Below are 16,650 nucleotides of genomic sequence, written 5' to 3' on the forward strand. Positions count from 1 at the left end.
CCAAAAAATGGTTTGTTAAAGCACACAAAAATCGTCGAAATGAGGGGTATGCTCACTTCGGGGCTCGTTTGACCTTCAAAATGGGTCGGACGTGCCCTGAGGGCCAACCGGCTGCATAGAAAAGGTCTTGATGGACGTCCACAAAAAAATTTAGCATTTTTAACGTCGGAATCCGGATCTCCCAAAAAATGATTTGCTATAGCAGACGAAAATCGTCGAAATGAGGGGTATGCTCGCTTCGGGGCTCGTTTGACCTTCAAAATGGGTCGGACTGGCCGTGAGAGACAACTAGATGCATAGACAAGGTATTGACGGACGTCCACAGAAAGTTTTAGAAATTTTGACATCGGAATACGGATCACCCAAAAAAAGATTTGCTATAGCACACGAAAATCGTCTAAATGGGGGGTATGCGCTCTTTGGGGCTCATTTAACCTTGAAAATGGGTCGAACTGGCCGTGACGGACAACCGAATGCATAGACAATGTCTTACCGACGTCCACAATAGTTTTTTGCATTTTTGACTTCGGAGTCCGGATCATCCAAAAAATGGTTTGCTATAGGACACGAAAATCGTCGAAATGGTGGGTATGCGCGCTTTGGGGCTCATTTTACCTTGAAAAGTGGTCGGACTGGCCGTGAGAGCCAATCGTCTGCATAGCCAAGGTCTTGACGGACGTCCACAAAAAATTTTGGAATTATTGATATCGGAATTTGGATCACCCAAAAGATGGTTTGCTATAGCACACGAAAATCGTCTAAATGGGGGGTATGCGCGCTTCGGGGCTTGTTTGACCTTGAAAATGGGTTGGACTGGCCGTTACGGACAACCGACTGCATAGACAAGGTCCTAAACGATGTCCACAATAGTTTTTTGCATTTTTGACTTTCGAGTCTGAATCACCCAAATGAATGGTTTACTTTAGCACACGAAAATCATCGAAATTGGGGGTATGCGCGCTTCGGGGCTCATTTTACCTTGAAAATGGGTCGAACTGATAGTGAAAACCAACGGGCTGTATAGCCAAGGTCTTGACGGACTTCCACAAAAAATTTTGGAACTTTTGATGTCGGAATCCGGATCACCCATAAATGGTTTGCTATAGCACAAGAAAATTGTCTAAATGGGGGGTATGCGCGCTTCGGGGCTTGTTTGACCTAGAAAATGGGTCGGACTCGCCGTGAGGGCCAACTGGCTGCATAGACAAGGTCTTGGCAGACGTCCACAAAAATTTTTGGAACTTTTGATGTCGGAATCCGGATCACCCAAAAAATGGTTTTCTATAGCACACGAAAATTGTCTAAATGGGGGGTATGCGGGCTTCGGGGCTTGTTTGACCTTGAAAATGGGTCGGACTCGCCGTGAGGGCCAACCGGCTGCATAGACAATGTCTTAACGGACGTCCACAAAAATTTTTGGCACTTTTGATGTCGGAATCCGGATCACCCAAAAAATAGTTTTCTATAGCACACGAAAATCGTCTAAATGGGGGGTATGCATGCTTCGGAACTCGTTTGACCTTGAAAATGGGTCGGACTTCCCGTGAGGGCCATTGTCTGCATAGACAAGGTCTTGACAGACGTCCACAAAAAAATTTGGAATTATTGATGTCGGAATTCGGATTAGCCAAAAAATGGTTTGCTATTGCACACGAAAATCGTCTAAATGGGGGGTATGCGCGCTTTGGGGCTCGTTTGACCTTGAAAATGGGTTGGACTGGCCGTGACAGACAACCAACTTCATAGACAAGGTCTTAAACGACGTCCACAAAAGTTTTTAGCATTTTTGACTTCGGAGTCCGGATTATCCAAAAAATGGTTTGCTATAGCACACGAAAATCATCGAAACGGGGGTATGCGCGCTTCGGGGCTCATTTTACCTTTAAAATGGGTCGAACTGGCCGTGAGAACCAATCGGCTGCATAGCCAAGGTTTTAACAAACATCTACAAAAAATTTTGGAACTTATGATGTCGGAATCCGGATCACCCAAAAAATGGTTTACTTATAGCACACGAAAATCGTCTAAGTGGGGGGTATGTGCTTTGGGGCTCGTTTGACCTTGAAAATGGGTCGAACTGGCCGTGAGGGCCAACCGGCTGCATAGCCAAGGTCTTAAACGACTTCCACAAAATTTTTTGGCATTTTTTACATCGGAGTCCAGATCACCCAAAAATGGTTTGCTATAGGACACGAAAATCATAGAAATAGTGGGTATGCGCGCTTTGGGGCTCATTTTACCTTGAAAATTGGTCGGACTGGACGTGAGAGCCAATCGTCTGAATAGCCAAGGTCTTGACGGACGTCCACAAAAAATTTTGGAATTATTGATGTCGGAATTCGGATCACCCAAAAAATGGTTTGCTATAGCACACTAAAATCGTCTAAATGGTGGGTATGCGCGCTTCGGGGCTTGTTTGACCTTGAAAAAGGGTTGGACTGGCCGTGACGGACAACCGGATGCATAGACAAGGTCTTAAACGACGTCCACAAAAGTTTTTTGCATTTTTGACTTCGTAGTCCGGATCACCCAAATAAATGGTTTGCTATAGCACACGAAAATCGTCGAAATGGGGGTATGCGCGCTTCGGGGCTCATTTTACCTTGCAATGGGTCGAACTGGCCGTGAGAATGAACCGGCTGCATATCCAAAGTCTTGACTTACGTCCAGAAAAATTTTTGGAACTTTTGATGTCAGAATCCGGATCACCCAAAAAATGGTTTGCTATAGGACACGAAAATCATCTAAATGGGGGATATGCGCGCTTCGGGGCTCGTTTGACCATGAAAATGGGTTGGACTAGTTGTGAAGGTCAACCGACTGCATAGTCAAGGTCTTAAACGACGTCCACAAAAGTTTTTTGCATTTTTGACTTCGGAGTTCGGATCACCCAAATAAATGGGTTGCTATAGCACACGAAAATCGTCAAAATGGGGTTATGCGCGCTTCGGGGCTCATTTTATATTGAAAATGGGTCGAACTGGACGTGAGAACCAACCGGCTGCATAGCCAAGGTCTTGAAGGACGTCCACAAAAATTTTTGGAACTTTTGATGTCGGAATTCGGATCACCCAAAAAATGGTTTGCTATAGCACACGAAAATCGTCTAAATGGGGGGTATGCACGCTTCAGGGCTTGTTTGACCTTGAAAATGGGTCGGACTGGCCATGAGGGCCAACCAGCTGCAGAGACAAGGTCTTGACGGTCGTCCACAAAAATTTTTGGAACTTTTGATGTCGGAATCCAGATCACCCAAAAAATGGTTTTCTATAATAGCACACGAAAATCGTCTAAATGGGGGGTAAGCGTGCTTCAGGGCTCGTTTGACCTTGAAAATCGGTCAAACTTGCCGTGAGGGACAACCGGCTGCATAGCCAAGGTCTTTAAAGACGTCCACAAAAATTTTTGGAACTTATGATGTCGGAATCCGGATCACCCAAAAAATGGTTTGCTATAGTACACGAAAATTGTCTAATTGGAGGATATGCGCGCTTCGGGGCTCGTTTGACCTTGAAAATGGGTCGGACTATCCGTGAGGTCCAAAAGGCTGCATAGCCAAGGTCTTGATGGACGTCCACAAAAAAATTTGGAATTTTTGACGTCGGAATATGGATCACCCAAAAAATGGTTTGCTATATCACATGAAAATCGTCTAAATGTGGGATATGCGCGCTTCGGGGCTCGTTTGACCTTGAAAATGGGTCGGACTGGCCGTGAGGAACAACCGACTGCATAGAAAGGGTCTTGACGGGTCCACAAAATCTTTTGGAACTTTTGATGTTGGAAGCCGGATCACCCAAAAAGTGGTTTTCTATATTAGCACACGAAAATTGTCTACATGGGGGTATGCGCGTTTCGGGGCTCGTTTGACCTTGAAAATGGGTCGAACTTGCCGTGAGGGACAACCGGCTGCATAGCCAAGGTCTTTACAGACGTCCACAAAAAATTTTGGAATTTTTAACGTCGGAATCCGGATCACCCAAAAAATGGTTTGCTATAGCATACGAAAATTGTCTAAATGGGGGATATGCCCACTTCGGGGATCATTTAACCTTGAAAATGGGTCGGACTGCCCCTGATGGCTAACCAGCTGCATATCCAAGGTCTTGACGGATGTCCACAAAATTTTTTGGAAATTTTGATGTCGGAATCCGGATCACCCAGAAAATGGTTTGCTCTAGCACACGAAAATCGTCTAAATGGGGGGTATGCGCGCTTCGGGGCCCATTTGACCTTGAAAATGGTCGGATTGGCCTTGACGGAACACCGGCTGCATAGACAAGGTCTTGATAGATGTCCACAAAAAATTTGACATTTTTGACGTCGGAATCAGGATCACCCAAAAAAAGGTTTGCTATAGCACAAAAAAATCGTCGAAATGGAAGGTATGCGCGCTTCGGGGATCGTTTGACCTTTAAAATGGGTCGAACTGGCAGTGAGAACCAACCGGCTACATAGCCAAGGTATTGACGAACGTCCACAAAAATTTTTGGAACTTATGATGTCGGAATCCGGATCACCCAAAAAATGGTTTTCTATAGCACACTAAAAACGTCTAAATTGGGGGTATGCGCTCTTCGAGGCTCGTTTGACCTTGAAAAGGGGTCGGACTGGATGTGAGGGCCAATCGGATGCATAGCCAAAGTCTTGAAAGACGTCAACAAACAATTTTGGAATTTTTGACGTCGGAACCCGGATCACCCAAAAAATAGTTTGCTATAGCACACGAAAATTGTCTAAATGGGGGATATGTGCGCTTCGGGGCTCAATCGACCTTGAAAATGGGTCGTACTGGCCGTGAGTGCCAACTGACTGCATAGCCAAGGTCTTGACGGACGTCCACAAAAAAATTTTAAATTTTTGACGTCGAAATCCGGATCACCCAAAAAATGGTTTGCTATAGCACACGATAATCGTCTAAATGGGAGGTATGCGCGCTTCGGGGCTCGTTTGATCTTGAAAATGGGTCGAACTGGTCGTGAGGGCCAACCGGATGCATAGCCAAGATCTTGACGGACATCCACAAAAAATTTTTGGAACTGTTGATGTCAGAATCCGGATCTCCCAACAAATGGTTTTTCTTTAGCACACGAAAAATGTCTAAATGGGGTATGCGCTCTTCGGGGCTCGTTTGACCTTGAAAAGGGGTCGGACTGGCCGTGAGGTCCAACCGGATGCATAGCCAAGGTCTTGACGGACATCCACAAAAAAATTTTGCATTTATGACGTTGAAATCCGGATCACCCAAAAAATGGTTTGCTATTGCACACGAAAATCGTCTAAATAGGGGGTATGCGCGCTTTGGGGCTCGTTTGACCTTGAAAATGGGTCGGACTTGCCGTGACGGACAACTGACTTCATAGACAAGGTCTTAAACGACGTACACAAAAGTTTTTTGCATTTTTGATCACCCAAAAAATGATTTGCTATAGCACACGAAAATCGTCGAAATGGGGGATATGCGCGCTTTGGGGCTCGTTTGACCTTGAAAATGGGTCGAACTTGTTAGGACCGGAAATAAGCAGGTGTAAATGCGGAAGCTAGAAAAGCAAACCTCTAAAGATCACGAGTAAGAAGACAACGAGAAATATATCAAAAGACACAAAGATTTAACGTGGTTCGGTCAATCGACCTACGTCCACAAAGGAGATGAGCAATCCACTATAAATATGAGAGTACAAAATACAGAGGGAAACAACCTCAACCAATTCACTCGGAATACATGGGAGGTTCACACAAGTGATAACGTATCAAGCTTGTGACCCACAAATTCTCCCTCTAACCAAAACTCTCAAAGCCCTTAAGACTACATTGTGAATGCTGATTAAGTTAGAAGGAACATTCCTCTATTTATAGAGTCTTAAACCTTTTCCTACCAGAAAAAGGATTAGTCAATCCAAAACCTTTTCCTAAAAGGAAAACCTATTTATGATAAGAAATTTAGGTCAAATAAAACCCAACAAATCTCCCCCTTGGCCTGAATTTCTGACAAATAAATTTGTCCACCTTCTTTACTTAATCTTCAACAACTTGCTTCTCCTCTCCATAATCTCCTTTGCAAAATCTATGTCTCAACACAAAGAACCTCTCTGAAACAATTTCTCCAACAAAATCTTCATTACTATCAAAATGGTTGCGGCTGAACTACACCCGCCAAGATGAACACCTCTTTCTAACCTAGTTCAATCATCGATTATCGAACCACTGAACCTGACTCCATCATTGAATCTGGCTCTGATACCACTTGTTCGGACCGAAAATAAGCAGGTGTAAATGCGGAAGCTAGCAAAGCAAACCTCGAAAGATCACGATTAAGAAGACAACGAGAAATATATCAAAAGACACAAAGATTTAACGTGGTTCGGTCAATTGACCTACGTCCACAAAGGAGATGAGCAATCCACTATAAATATGAGAGTACAAAATACAGAGGGAAACAACCTCAACCAATTCACTCGGAATACATGGGAGGTTCACACAAGTGATAACGTATCAAGCTTGTGACCCACAAATTCTCCCTCTAACCAAAACTCTCAAAGCCCTTAAGACTACATTGTGAATGCTGATTAAGTTAGAAGGAACATTCCTCTATTTATAGAGTCTTAAACCTTTTCCTACCAGAAAAAGGATTAGTCAATCCAAAACCTTTTCCTAAAAGGAAAACCTATTTATGGTAAGAAATTTAGGTCAAATAAAACCCAACAGAACTGGCCATGAGGGCCAACCGGCTGCATAGCCAAGGTCTTAAACGACGTCCACAAAAAATTTTGGAACTTATGATGTCGGAATCCGGATCACCCATAAAATAGTTTGCTATAGCACACGAAAATCGTTGAAATAGGGGCTATGCGCGATTCGGGGCTTGTTTGACCTTGAAAATGGGACGGACTGCCTATTAGGGCCAACCGGCTACATAGACAAGGTATTAAATGACGTCCACAAAAATTTATGGCATTTTTTACATCGGAGTCCGCATCACCCAAAAAATGGTTTTCTAGCACACGAAAAACGTCTAAATGGGGGGTATGCCCTCTTCGGTGCTCGTTTGACCTTGAAAATGGGTCGTACTGGCCGTGAGGTCCAACCGGCTGCATAGTCGAGGTCTTGACGGACGTCCACAAAAAATTTTGGATTTTTTTACGTCAGAATCCGGATCACCCACAAAATGGTTTGCTATAGCACACGAAAATCGTCTAAATGGGGGATATGCGCGCTTCGGGGCTCGTTTGACCTTGAAAATTGGTCGGACTGGCCGTGACGTCCAACTGGATGCATATCTAAGGTCTTGACGGACGTCCACAAAATTTTTTGGAACTTTTGATGTCAGAATCCGGATCACCCAAAAAATGGTTTTCTATAGCACACGAAAAACGTCTATATGGGGGGTATGCGCTCTTCGAGGCTCGTTTGACCTTGAAAAGGGGTCGGATTGGCCGTGAGGTCCAACCGGATGCATAGACAAGGTCTTGACGGACATCCACAAAAATTTTGGCATTTATGACGTCGAAATCCGGATCACCCAAAAAATGGTTTGCTATTGCACACGAAAATCATCTAAATGGGGGGTATGCGCGCTTTGGGGCTTGTTTGACCTTGAAAATGGGTCGGACTGGCCGTGACGGACAACTGACTTCATATACAAGGTCTTAAACAACGTCCACGAAAGTTTTTTGCATTTTTGACTTCGGAGTCCCGATCACCCAAAAAATGGTTTGCTATAGCACACGAAAATCATCGAAATTGAGGGTATGCGCGCTTCGGGGCTCATTTTACCTTGAAAATGGGTCGAACTGGCCGTGAGAACCAACCGACTGCATAGCCAAGATCTTGACAAACGTCCACAAAAATTTTTGGAACTTATAATGCGGGAATCCGGATCACCCAAAAAATGGTTTTCTATAGCACACGAAAATTGTCTAAATGGGGGGTATACGCGCTTCGAGGCTCGTTTGACCTTGAAAATGGGTCGGACTTGCCGTGAGGGACAACCGGCTGCATAGCCAATGTCTTCACGGACGTCCACAAAAAATTTTGGAATTATTGATGTCGGAATTCGGATCACCCGTAAAATGGTTTGCTATAGCACACGAAAATCGTCTAAATGGGGGGTATGCGTGCTTCGGGGCTCGTTTGACCTTGAAAATGGGTCGGACTGGACGTGAGGGACAATCGGCTGCATAGACAAGGTCTTGACGGACGTCCACAAAAAATTTTGGTATTTTTGATGTCGGATTCCGGATCACCCAAAAAATGGTTTGCTATTGCACACGAAAATCGTCTAAATGGGGGGTATGCGCGCTTTGGGGCTCGTTTGACCTTGAAAATGGGTCGGGCTGGCCGTGACGGACAACTAACTTCATAGACAAGGTACTAAACGACGTCCACAAAAGTTTTTTGCATTTTTGACATCGGAGTCCGGATCACCCAAAAAATGGTTTGCTATAGCACACGAAAATCGTCTAAATGGGGGATATGCACGCTTCGGGGCTCGTTTGACCTTGAAAATGGGTCGGACTTGCCGTGAGGGACAACCGTCTGCATAGACAAGGTCTTGATAGACGTCCACAAAAAATTTTGGAATTTTTAACATCGGAATCCGGATCACCCAAAAAATGGTTTGCTATAGCATACGAAAATTGTCTAAATGAGGGATATGCGCGCTTCGGGGCTCGTTTGACCTTTAAAATGGGTCGGACTGGCCGTGAGGTCCAACTGGCTGCATAGAAAAGGTCTTGACAGACGTCCACAAAAAATTTTAGAATTTTTAACATCGGAATCCGGATCACCCAAAAAATGGTTTGCTATAGCATACGAAAATTGTCTAAATGAGGGATATGCGCGCTTCGGGGCTCGTTTGACCTTGAAAATGGGTCTGACTGGCCGTGAGGGACAACCGGCTGCATAGACATGGTCTTTACGGACGTCCACAAAAAATTTTGGCATTTTTGACGTCGAAATCCGGATCACCCAAAAAATTGTTTGCTATAGCACACGAAAATTGTCTTATTGGGGGATATGCGCGCTTCGGGGCTCGTTTGACCTTGAAAATGGGTCTGACTGTCCGTGAGGGCCAACTGGCTGCATAGCCAAGGTCTTGACAGACGTCCACAAAAATTTTTGGCATTTTTGATGTCGAAATCCGTATCACCCAAAAAATAGTTTGCTATAGCACACGAAAATCATCTAAATGGGGGGTATGCGCGTGCTTCGGGGCTCGTTTGATCTTTAAAATGGGTCGGACTGGTCGTTAGAGCCAATCGTCTGCATATCCAAGGTCTTGATGGACGTCCACAAAAATTTTTGGCATTTTTGACGTCGGAATCCGGATCACCCAAAAAATGGTTTGCTATAGCACACAAAAATCGTTAAAATAGGGGGTATGCGCGATTTAGCACTCGTTTGACCTTGAAAAAGGGACGGAATGCCCGTTAGGGCCAACCGACTACATAGACAAGGTCTTAAACGACGTCCACAAAAATTTTTGAAATTTTTGACATCGGAGTCCGGATCACCCAAAAAATGGTTTTCTATAGCACACGAAAAACGTCTAAATGGGGGGTATGCGCTCTTCGGGACTCGTTTGACCTTGAAAATAGGTCGGATTGGCCGTGAGTACATAAATATTAAATGAGACTTACTGATTCAGTAAGGGGTTTATATAAATGATCAATTTTAACTAAAACATTTTTTTTCTACACATCAAGTCATCTAAGAATCCTTGGACAAGTAACTTCTTTTGATAAATCCTTAAATAGGGTCCGAAGATGGGGAATAGCTTCAAATGAGCAACCCTATTTAAAATAATATCACCAAGGATCAAAACAATGAATAATGAAATAAACAATAATAAGAATAAAAAATTGACTAAAACTTACCGTCAAAGCCCATGAAAATCAATACAGATTGGTGCCTTTTCCAATTTGATACAAATTATTCAAGATATACTCAATGGTGTCCTGAAACTTTCTTGACACCATGGATGGGTAAAGAATGCTTTGCGGTTGGCACAGAACTTGATCCACTCAAAAGGAATATTATAGGATGGATAATGCGCATAAAGAGTAGTGTGCACAAATCAAAGTAATCACAATGATTTTTATAAGTTTTTTTTAACCTTTTCAGATTTTAGAAAGGCAATCAATTTTTCTCTTTGAAGTTCGCGCCTTTTAATAATCTCAAGTGACTCGGATGATTCCAACTGGACAACTATATGACAGTCTAAGTCTTGTCATAATTGCAATTGATGTCATGCATAAGCAAACTGGCATGCCACAATAGTTGATTTTAAGTGCATTTATTTCATGAGTAGCAATTTTTCATTGAATAAGATGATATGCCAAATTCATATGAAACTGTCGAGTTTTGCTATTGGACATGTCTAGATACTTTCCAAATATACTAGATCGGAAAAACACTACTAATTTTATTTTTTCAAGAGTCCCTATAAAGTCATGAAATGGTTATATCATACCTGACTGAATAGTAATAATACCTAACTCAACAATAATTCCATACTATAAAGGATGATTGTCCATCATTGTACGCAAGTTGTAATCTAAAAATTTAATGGTCTTGACCACAACCTCTGTTGAAGGACTGTCAAAAGGGGCATCATCTTCTATAGCAGTGGGATCTCTACTTTCATTAAGCCTTACAACCCTCATCTGCCTCATTATTTTTCATTATGGCATGATTGGCAAGCAATGGTTCTTCTATTCTTCTAGATTTTCTAGGAGTCTTGCTTGTACTAATGGTTCTCTTTCTTCGACAAAAATACATTTTTCAATAAAATCAAAAAATAAGCTACTATTTAAGTGATTGTTTCATCAACTACTTAAGTTACTGATTAAACTTATTGGTAAAGCAAATTAAGCAAAAGCACTTGAATACCAATTTTTTTCAACCTAAATAATCATTTTTCACTTCAAAAAGATCACATTGGAGGAAGCATTAAGGGTGATTAGGTACATCAACAGTAGAAAAAATGTGCTAATTGAGGTTGATTGCTACTTTATTAGAGAGAAGGTGCAATAGGGACTAATCAGATCTACATACATATATACAAAGAATTAAAAAGAAAACGTATTGACTAAGGCCTTGGGAATAATTCAACATGACAGTTTAGATGATTAACCTTTAGCTAATTAATTATCCACATGTAACTTAGTTAGTTAGAGGTCTCAGAGTTAGTTAGCACAACTAAGTGGTTAGTTTGTTGAGTGGTTCATATGTATATAAGTAGCAATAGTTCATTGTATTCAGATTTAGTTTTTGATGAATAATATTTTTATTTCTGTTCTCTCGTCTATAGTGTAAGTTTCAGTAAGGAGCGTTAAAATTTGGCCTATTAATCCCAGTTATATCAATGGAGGCCTTTTGTGACTCAAATTGGACAGAATATCTTCAAACCAAAGTTTTAAGTTTGTCAAAGGTTACCTAGTTAGGTTTGAAGGTGCCTTGAATCTTGATCTCTTGAAGTCAAAGAGGCAAGACACCATCTTTAGAAGTTCAGTTGAGGTAAAGTTTAGCATGTTCCTACTAAAGAACAACTTGTTGATCTACTCACTTAGAGTCTTGGGAAAGAGAAACATTTTTATCTTGTGTGCAAACTGGGGTGGAAATATATACTTCACAAAGAAGAGATAACGAATAATGTGAAAATACAACAACACTCACTACAACAATCAACAATAGAACACTGTGCTACGACAAAGCACACTACTGTCAAATATGGAAGATTAGACTCGGCAAAAGGTAACTGAGGAAAAGCTCATTCGTCATGAAGGAACTTATATCTCAACAAGAGGCACGCAATACACAAGTTGGAATTCAAGACACGTTGGAGCCCATTCTAAACGGCTGGGTCCATTAGAAAAAGATCCAACTAATCCAAACATTGGAGAAGGGTTACTTCCAAATCCAGCTCAAGATTATAAAAATCGGCCCCAACAACCTCCAATCTTGCTACCAAAATAGAAATTGCCCATTTTTGAAGGTGAGGAACCAAAGGTATGGATCCGAAAATATGAAAAATACTTTGATCAATATAGAAATACTTTGATCAGTATAGAATACTTGACGAACAAAACTGTTATTTTTTATTTGAATAAATTGGTTGAGGTACCGTATCAGTCATTGGTATTGTATAGAGGGCTAGTGACTTAGATCGCGTTAAAGCAGGAACTGATCAGTCGTTATGGTTATATACCAGTGGAAGATGTGGTTGAGGAATTTAATAAATTGAGCCGAGTAGATTCTGTTGATGAATTCCTTGGGAGATTTTAGGACCTTACGGCTCATTTGAAATCCTGCACTAAATGAAGCTCACTTTCTATATAGTTTCATAAGCTCATTGAAAGAGGAAAGTAGGTTTATTGTCAAGATTTTTAAACCTACTACATTGAAGATAGTGACTGAAAAGGCTAGGATGTAGGAGCTAGTAATTGAAGATGCTCAAAAGAGGAACAAGACAAGTTTTAGATCTGCTCAGCCTGTGACTAATTATGTGATTGTTAACAGAGAGTGCCTTCCTGTGAGAGTTACCAATTGCAAAGGTTTTTTGGAAAATACAAGGACGGACATTTATGGAAAACCTACTCATCATTCCTTTAGGAGGTTGATTTGATACTTGGTAATGAAAAGGCACAATCCCGCCCATATTTGATCATGAAAAAAGATGTGTCATTATTGGAAGGAAGCCTAACAAACTAGTTTTCCCATCTCTAGTGAAAGGCAGTTTGAAGATGTTCAGTAGTGGTTCCATGAATCTAATCCTAAAGAAAGGACATGTTCATTTGTTCATGATGAGAATGATGCTGAATGCGAGTCAAGATCCTCCTGATGCTGCAGTACAAGAGGTGATATATTAGTATGCCGAGGTATTTGCTGAACTTAAATCCCTACCACCTACGAGATATTAGATCATGTTATTCCACTAAAGCCTGGGGCCATGCCAGTTAGTTTGAGACCCTATAGAATACAATTACAATCAGAAAGACGAGTTAGAGAAACAAGTAAAGGAGATGCTTATCAGGGGAGTAATTCAGCCTTAGTCAATCTCTCTTCTCTTCACCAACCTTACTAGTCAAGAAGAAGGACGGTACTGAAATTATGTGTTGATTATAGGGGCCTTAATGACATCACCATTAAGGATAGGTACCCCATCCCTATAGTGGATGACAAATAAATTACAAGTATGAGGAAGGCTTATAATGGGCCTGTCCAGATGCAACTTTAATTTATTCTTTTTAGAGAAAAGACATAAAGACACCATCAATGTTGTCCCGTATTTGTATAAAGACACCTTAACTTTTAAAATATCCTATCACCCCCACAAAACTATTAAATATCTTTGTAAATGGGTCATTTTAACCCATTTCCTCATTTAGGTTGTTACCACGCACATGAGGCGTGTCATGCACTGCTTTCACAGTCATGGACCAGTTTAAAAGTGTCATATGTCATTTTTTATTATTATTATTAATTATTTAATCAATTTATGTCATCTTCCCCAAATTAAACCCAAAATAACACTTGTAGCCCTAATTTTTTTTGATTTCATGATTAATTTCATAGCAAGATCAACGTTGGTGCTCTCTTTTGACGACTTCATCATCTTCCTCAAGAAAATAAGATACTACTGTTAGCTAAGATCTATTTGTGCAGCTTTGAAAAGATGTGCAGAAACTTTTGGACAATGGAGAATGTGATATTCTTGTTCAAAAATTCAAAGTAAACACACTCCCAAGCTTTGGATACTCTTGTCTAAGCAACGAATCAGCCACCAACAGTAGGTCATGCCTTAATCACTGGAAGTAAACACTTCTTAGATCTTGACAGAATTAGTGCAAATATGAGCTTTGCTACCAAAAGGGTTGCAACTAAAAGCAATTCCACACTCAAAATATTGTTGTCACCTAACTCCATAGTTGAATTAAAACTCGGAATGAAGAAAAATTAATTAAAATTTCTTTTTCAGGAGAGATTGATGATAGTCTAGTGAAGGGGCATGTCAAAATAGAGAAAGAAAAGAAAAAAAGAAGATGACTTTTCTTCAAACAATAGGGTCGGGTCGGGTTGAACTCTATCATAGGGAGTGAGCAACACGCACGACTACATAGACGAGGGAATGGGTCAAAATGACACATTTACAAAGATATTTAATAGTTTTGTGAGGTAATAGGACACTTTGAAAGTTAAGGTGTCTTTATGCAAATACACGACAACTTTGACGGTGTCTTTATGTTTTTTCTGTTCTTTTTAATTTGCATATGCTAAGTTACATTGAATGGTAAAGTCACAAAGTTAGTTACAGCTAGCTATACTAGTTTTACTTAATAGTATTTACTTAAAAGTACTATTTTTTAAGGGTCTACCAAATTAAACATGGTCAAGTAAATATGAAAAGAAAAAAAAACATTAGTAATTATTTTCAATCCATGTGAGAAGATTTATGACAACTAGGAGTGATATAATAAAATTATTAATATATTTATTATTTTTTCAACATATATAGGGCTGTCACAGTTTTAAAAATGAGATGCAAAAGGTTTGTCCCCATAACTACATCTAGTTGTTCATAATATTTTCTCTCCATAAACATGAAATTGAGATCCTCGCTGGAATTAGATTTTTACATCCATAAATAATAAATTAAATTAAATTAAATTAAAAAGCTAACGAATAGTATAAAATATTAAAAAGCGAATACATGTTTTAAAATATCTAATATCTATAATCTACTACCTTATATTTAAATTTAATTAACCGTATATAAGTATACAAAAAATGTTTATATATGTTAAAGAGAATATATATTTGATTATCTAGTAAAAAAAAGAAAAAGATCCGTCTGTGTGTTTGTTACACCCCGCATCATTCTCTCTTCCTCAAACACAACACCTAAGACCTAAGTGACTTCCCAACTTTTACAAACCTTTCCTATTTATACTCTTCTTCCCCCTTTTGCTCCTTTGAAACAACCAAATCCTCAATTCTAACAAACTATTCAAGGAACAGATTAAGGATTAAGGGGAAAAAAAAAACATTTTTTAGTAGCCAAAATGTCGTGGCAATCCTATGTAGATGATCACTTGATGTGCGACCTTGAAGGCCATCGCCTCACCTCAGCGGCTATTCTTGGCTTTGATGGCAGCGTTTGGGCTCAAAGCTCTGCATTCCCTAAGGTTAATTTTATATAATCATATTGTCTGAATCAATTTATTCGAGTATGTGTTATGTAGTTTTGTGGATTTTTAGATAATGTCCATAACAATTTATCGAGTATATATATGTTATCGACTAATGGTGATATTTGGATCAATGGCTAATAGTGAACTTATCGAGTAACTTCTTGTGGATCTATTCGTTTCACATTTTTCTCTTTTTATTTTTTTTTCTTTGTACAATGTTACATCTCTTGGAAATGGATCTATCCTTTTGTTGTGAAATTACATCTATCATTTATGATTATGTTGGTTAATTGTTACTTAATAGACTTTGTTAAGATAAATTGATGTGCCTTAGCAGCTTTTGACATTATGATAAAGGTTGAATTTGATTTATTGGAACAAATATACTGTGTGTGATAAGTGTTAGAGGAGTGGAGCGAACTGGTAGATAATGTTAATATCGTGTCTATATCAAGACTGGCTTCGAACATGATGGTTGCTAGTTTAAAAGACAATGTTGCATGTGTTCTTGTTAAAAATTGTAGCTTTTGACATTATGGTAAATGTATGACATTGTTGTTGAGTATAAATGTTTAATTAATGTCCTGTATTTTTGTTTTTTTAGTTTAAACAAGAGGAAATTATTAATATCATGAAAGATTTTGATGAACCTGGATTTCTTGCTCCCACTGGGCTATTCCTTAGCGGCGCAAAGTACATGGTCATCCAAGGAGAACCTGGCGCTGTCATCCGTGGCAAAAAGGTGTTTATACTAAAATTTTTGATTTCTCGCTCGATATTTGATATTTATGTTAATGCTTTGATTAAATTTATATTCGTGCTGGAAATTTTCAATCACTCCCCTAATTGTTACTTTTTCTATTTCTTCTCTTGTCATCAAAATCAATTCAAATCTGCTAGTAAATCTTTTGCGATGAAAAGCGCCTGAGTACTTCTTAATTTTGGTTAAATTTATAATTATCTTCAGCGACAATTAATTGTAGTCGTGTTTTATGTAGGGGGCCGGTGGAATAACAATCAAGAAAACAGTTCAAGCTCTAATTTTTGGTATCTATGAAGAACCAGTGACTCCAGGACAGTGTAACATGGTTGTTGAGAAAATTGGAGACTACCTTATTGACCAGGGTTATTGAAATTTCATAAATCCCATAGTTAATCTTTTTTTGTATTTTAATGATTGATCTTCTTCGTCTAGTCACTGAAGTGTTTTTTTTTCCTAAACAAAAATAACTAACCTAAAAGTTACTATTAATTTTGTTATATTACTGAACTAAATCTTGTGTATTGATCACTTTTTTAGACTTTTTATTGGTACCACGTCTTATAATAAAACAAGATGTTTTAATTGGATTTCTTTTTTTTTAGGAGTGAACTGTACGGAGCCTAAAGGGTACAAAATATTAATAAAAATTTCAAAACGGTATATAAAATTTTATATTAACCAAAACGGCAAAATCGC

At 39.7% G+C, this 16,650-nt stretch overlaps 1 protein-coding gene across 1 annotated transcript; it reads left to right on the forward strand.

The window, feature by feature from the left end:
* Positions 1-14,931: 14,931 nt before the first annotated feature.
* On the forward strand, positions 14,932-16,492 carry LOC107021765 (profilin-1-like). Its single transcript, XM_015222474.2, has 3 exons — positions 14,932-15,185; positions 15,796-15,933; positions 16,190-16,492. Exons 1-3 carry the CDS (start codon positions 15,063-15,065, stop codon positions 16,322-16,324), a joined length of 396 nt encoding a protein of 131 aa, XP_015077960.1. The 5' UTR covers positions 14,932-15,062; the 3' UTR covers positions 16,325-16,492.
* The last annotated feature ends 158 nt before the right edge of the window (positions 16,493-16,650 follow it).

This window comes from Solanum pennellii, chromosome 6 (assembly GCF_001406875.1).
Source record: "Solanum pennellii chromosome 6, SPENNV200".
NCBI classification, from domain to species: Eukaryota; Viridiplantae; Streptophyta; class Magnoliopsida; order Solanales; family Solanaceae; genus Solanum; species Solanum pennellii.

Excerpts from the sequence above, each read along its gene's own strand:
- LOC107021765 (XM_015222474.2), top strand. The coding sequence starts at position 15,063 with ATGTCGTGGCAATCCTATGTAGATGATCACTTGATGTGCGACCTTGAA. Across the intron at positions 15,186-15,795 it reads AAAGCTCTGCATTCCCTAAG|TTTAAACAAGAGGAAATTAT; the intron begins GTTAATTTTATA and ends TTGTTTTTTTAG. Across the intron at positions 15,934-16,189 it reads CTGTCATCCGTGGCAAAAAG|GGGGCCGGTGGAATAACAAT; the intron begins GTGTTTATACTA and ends TGTTTTATGTAG.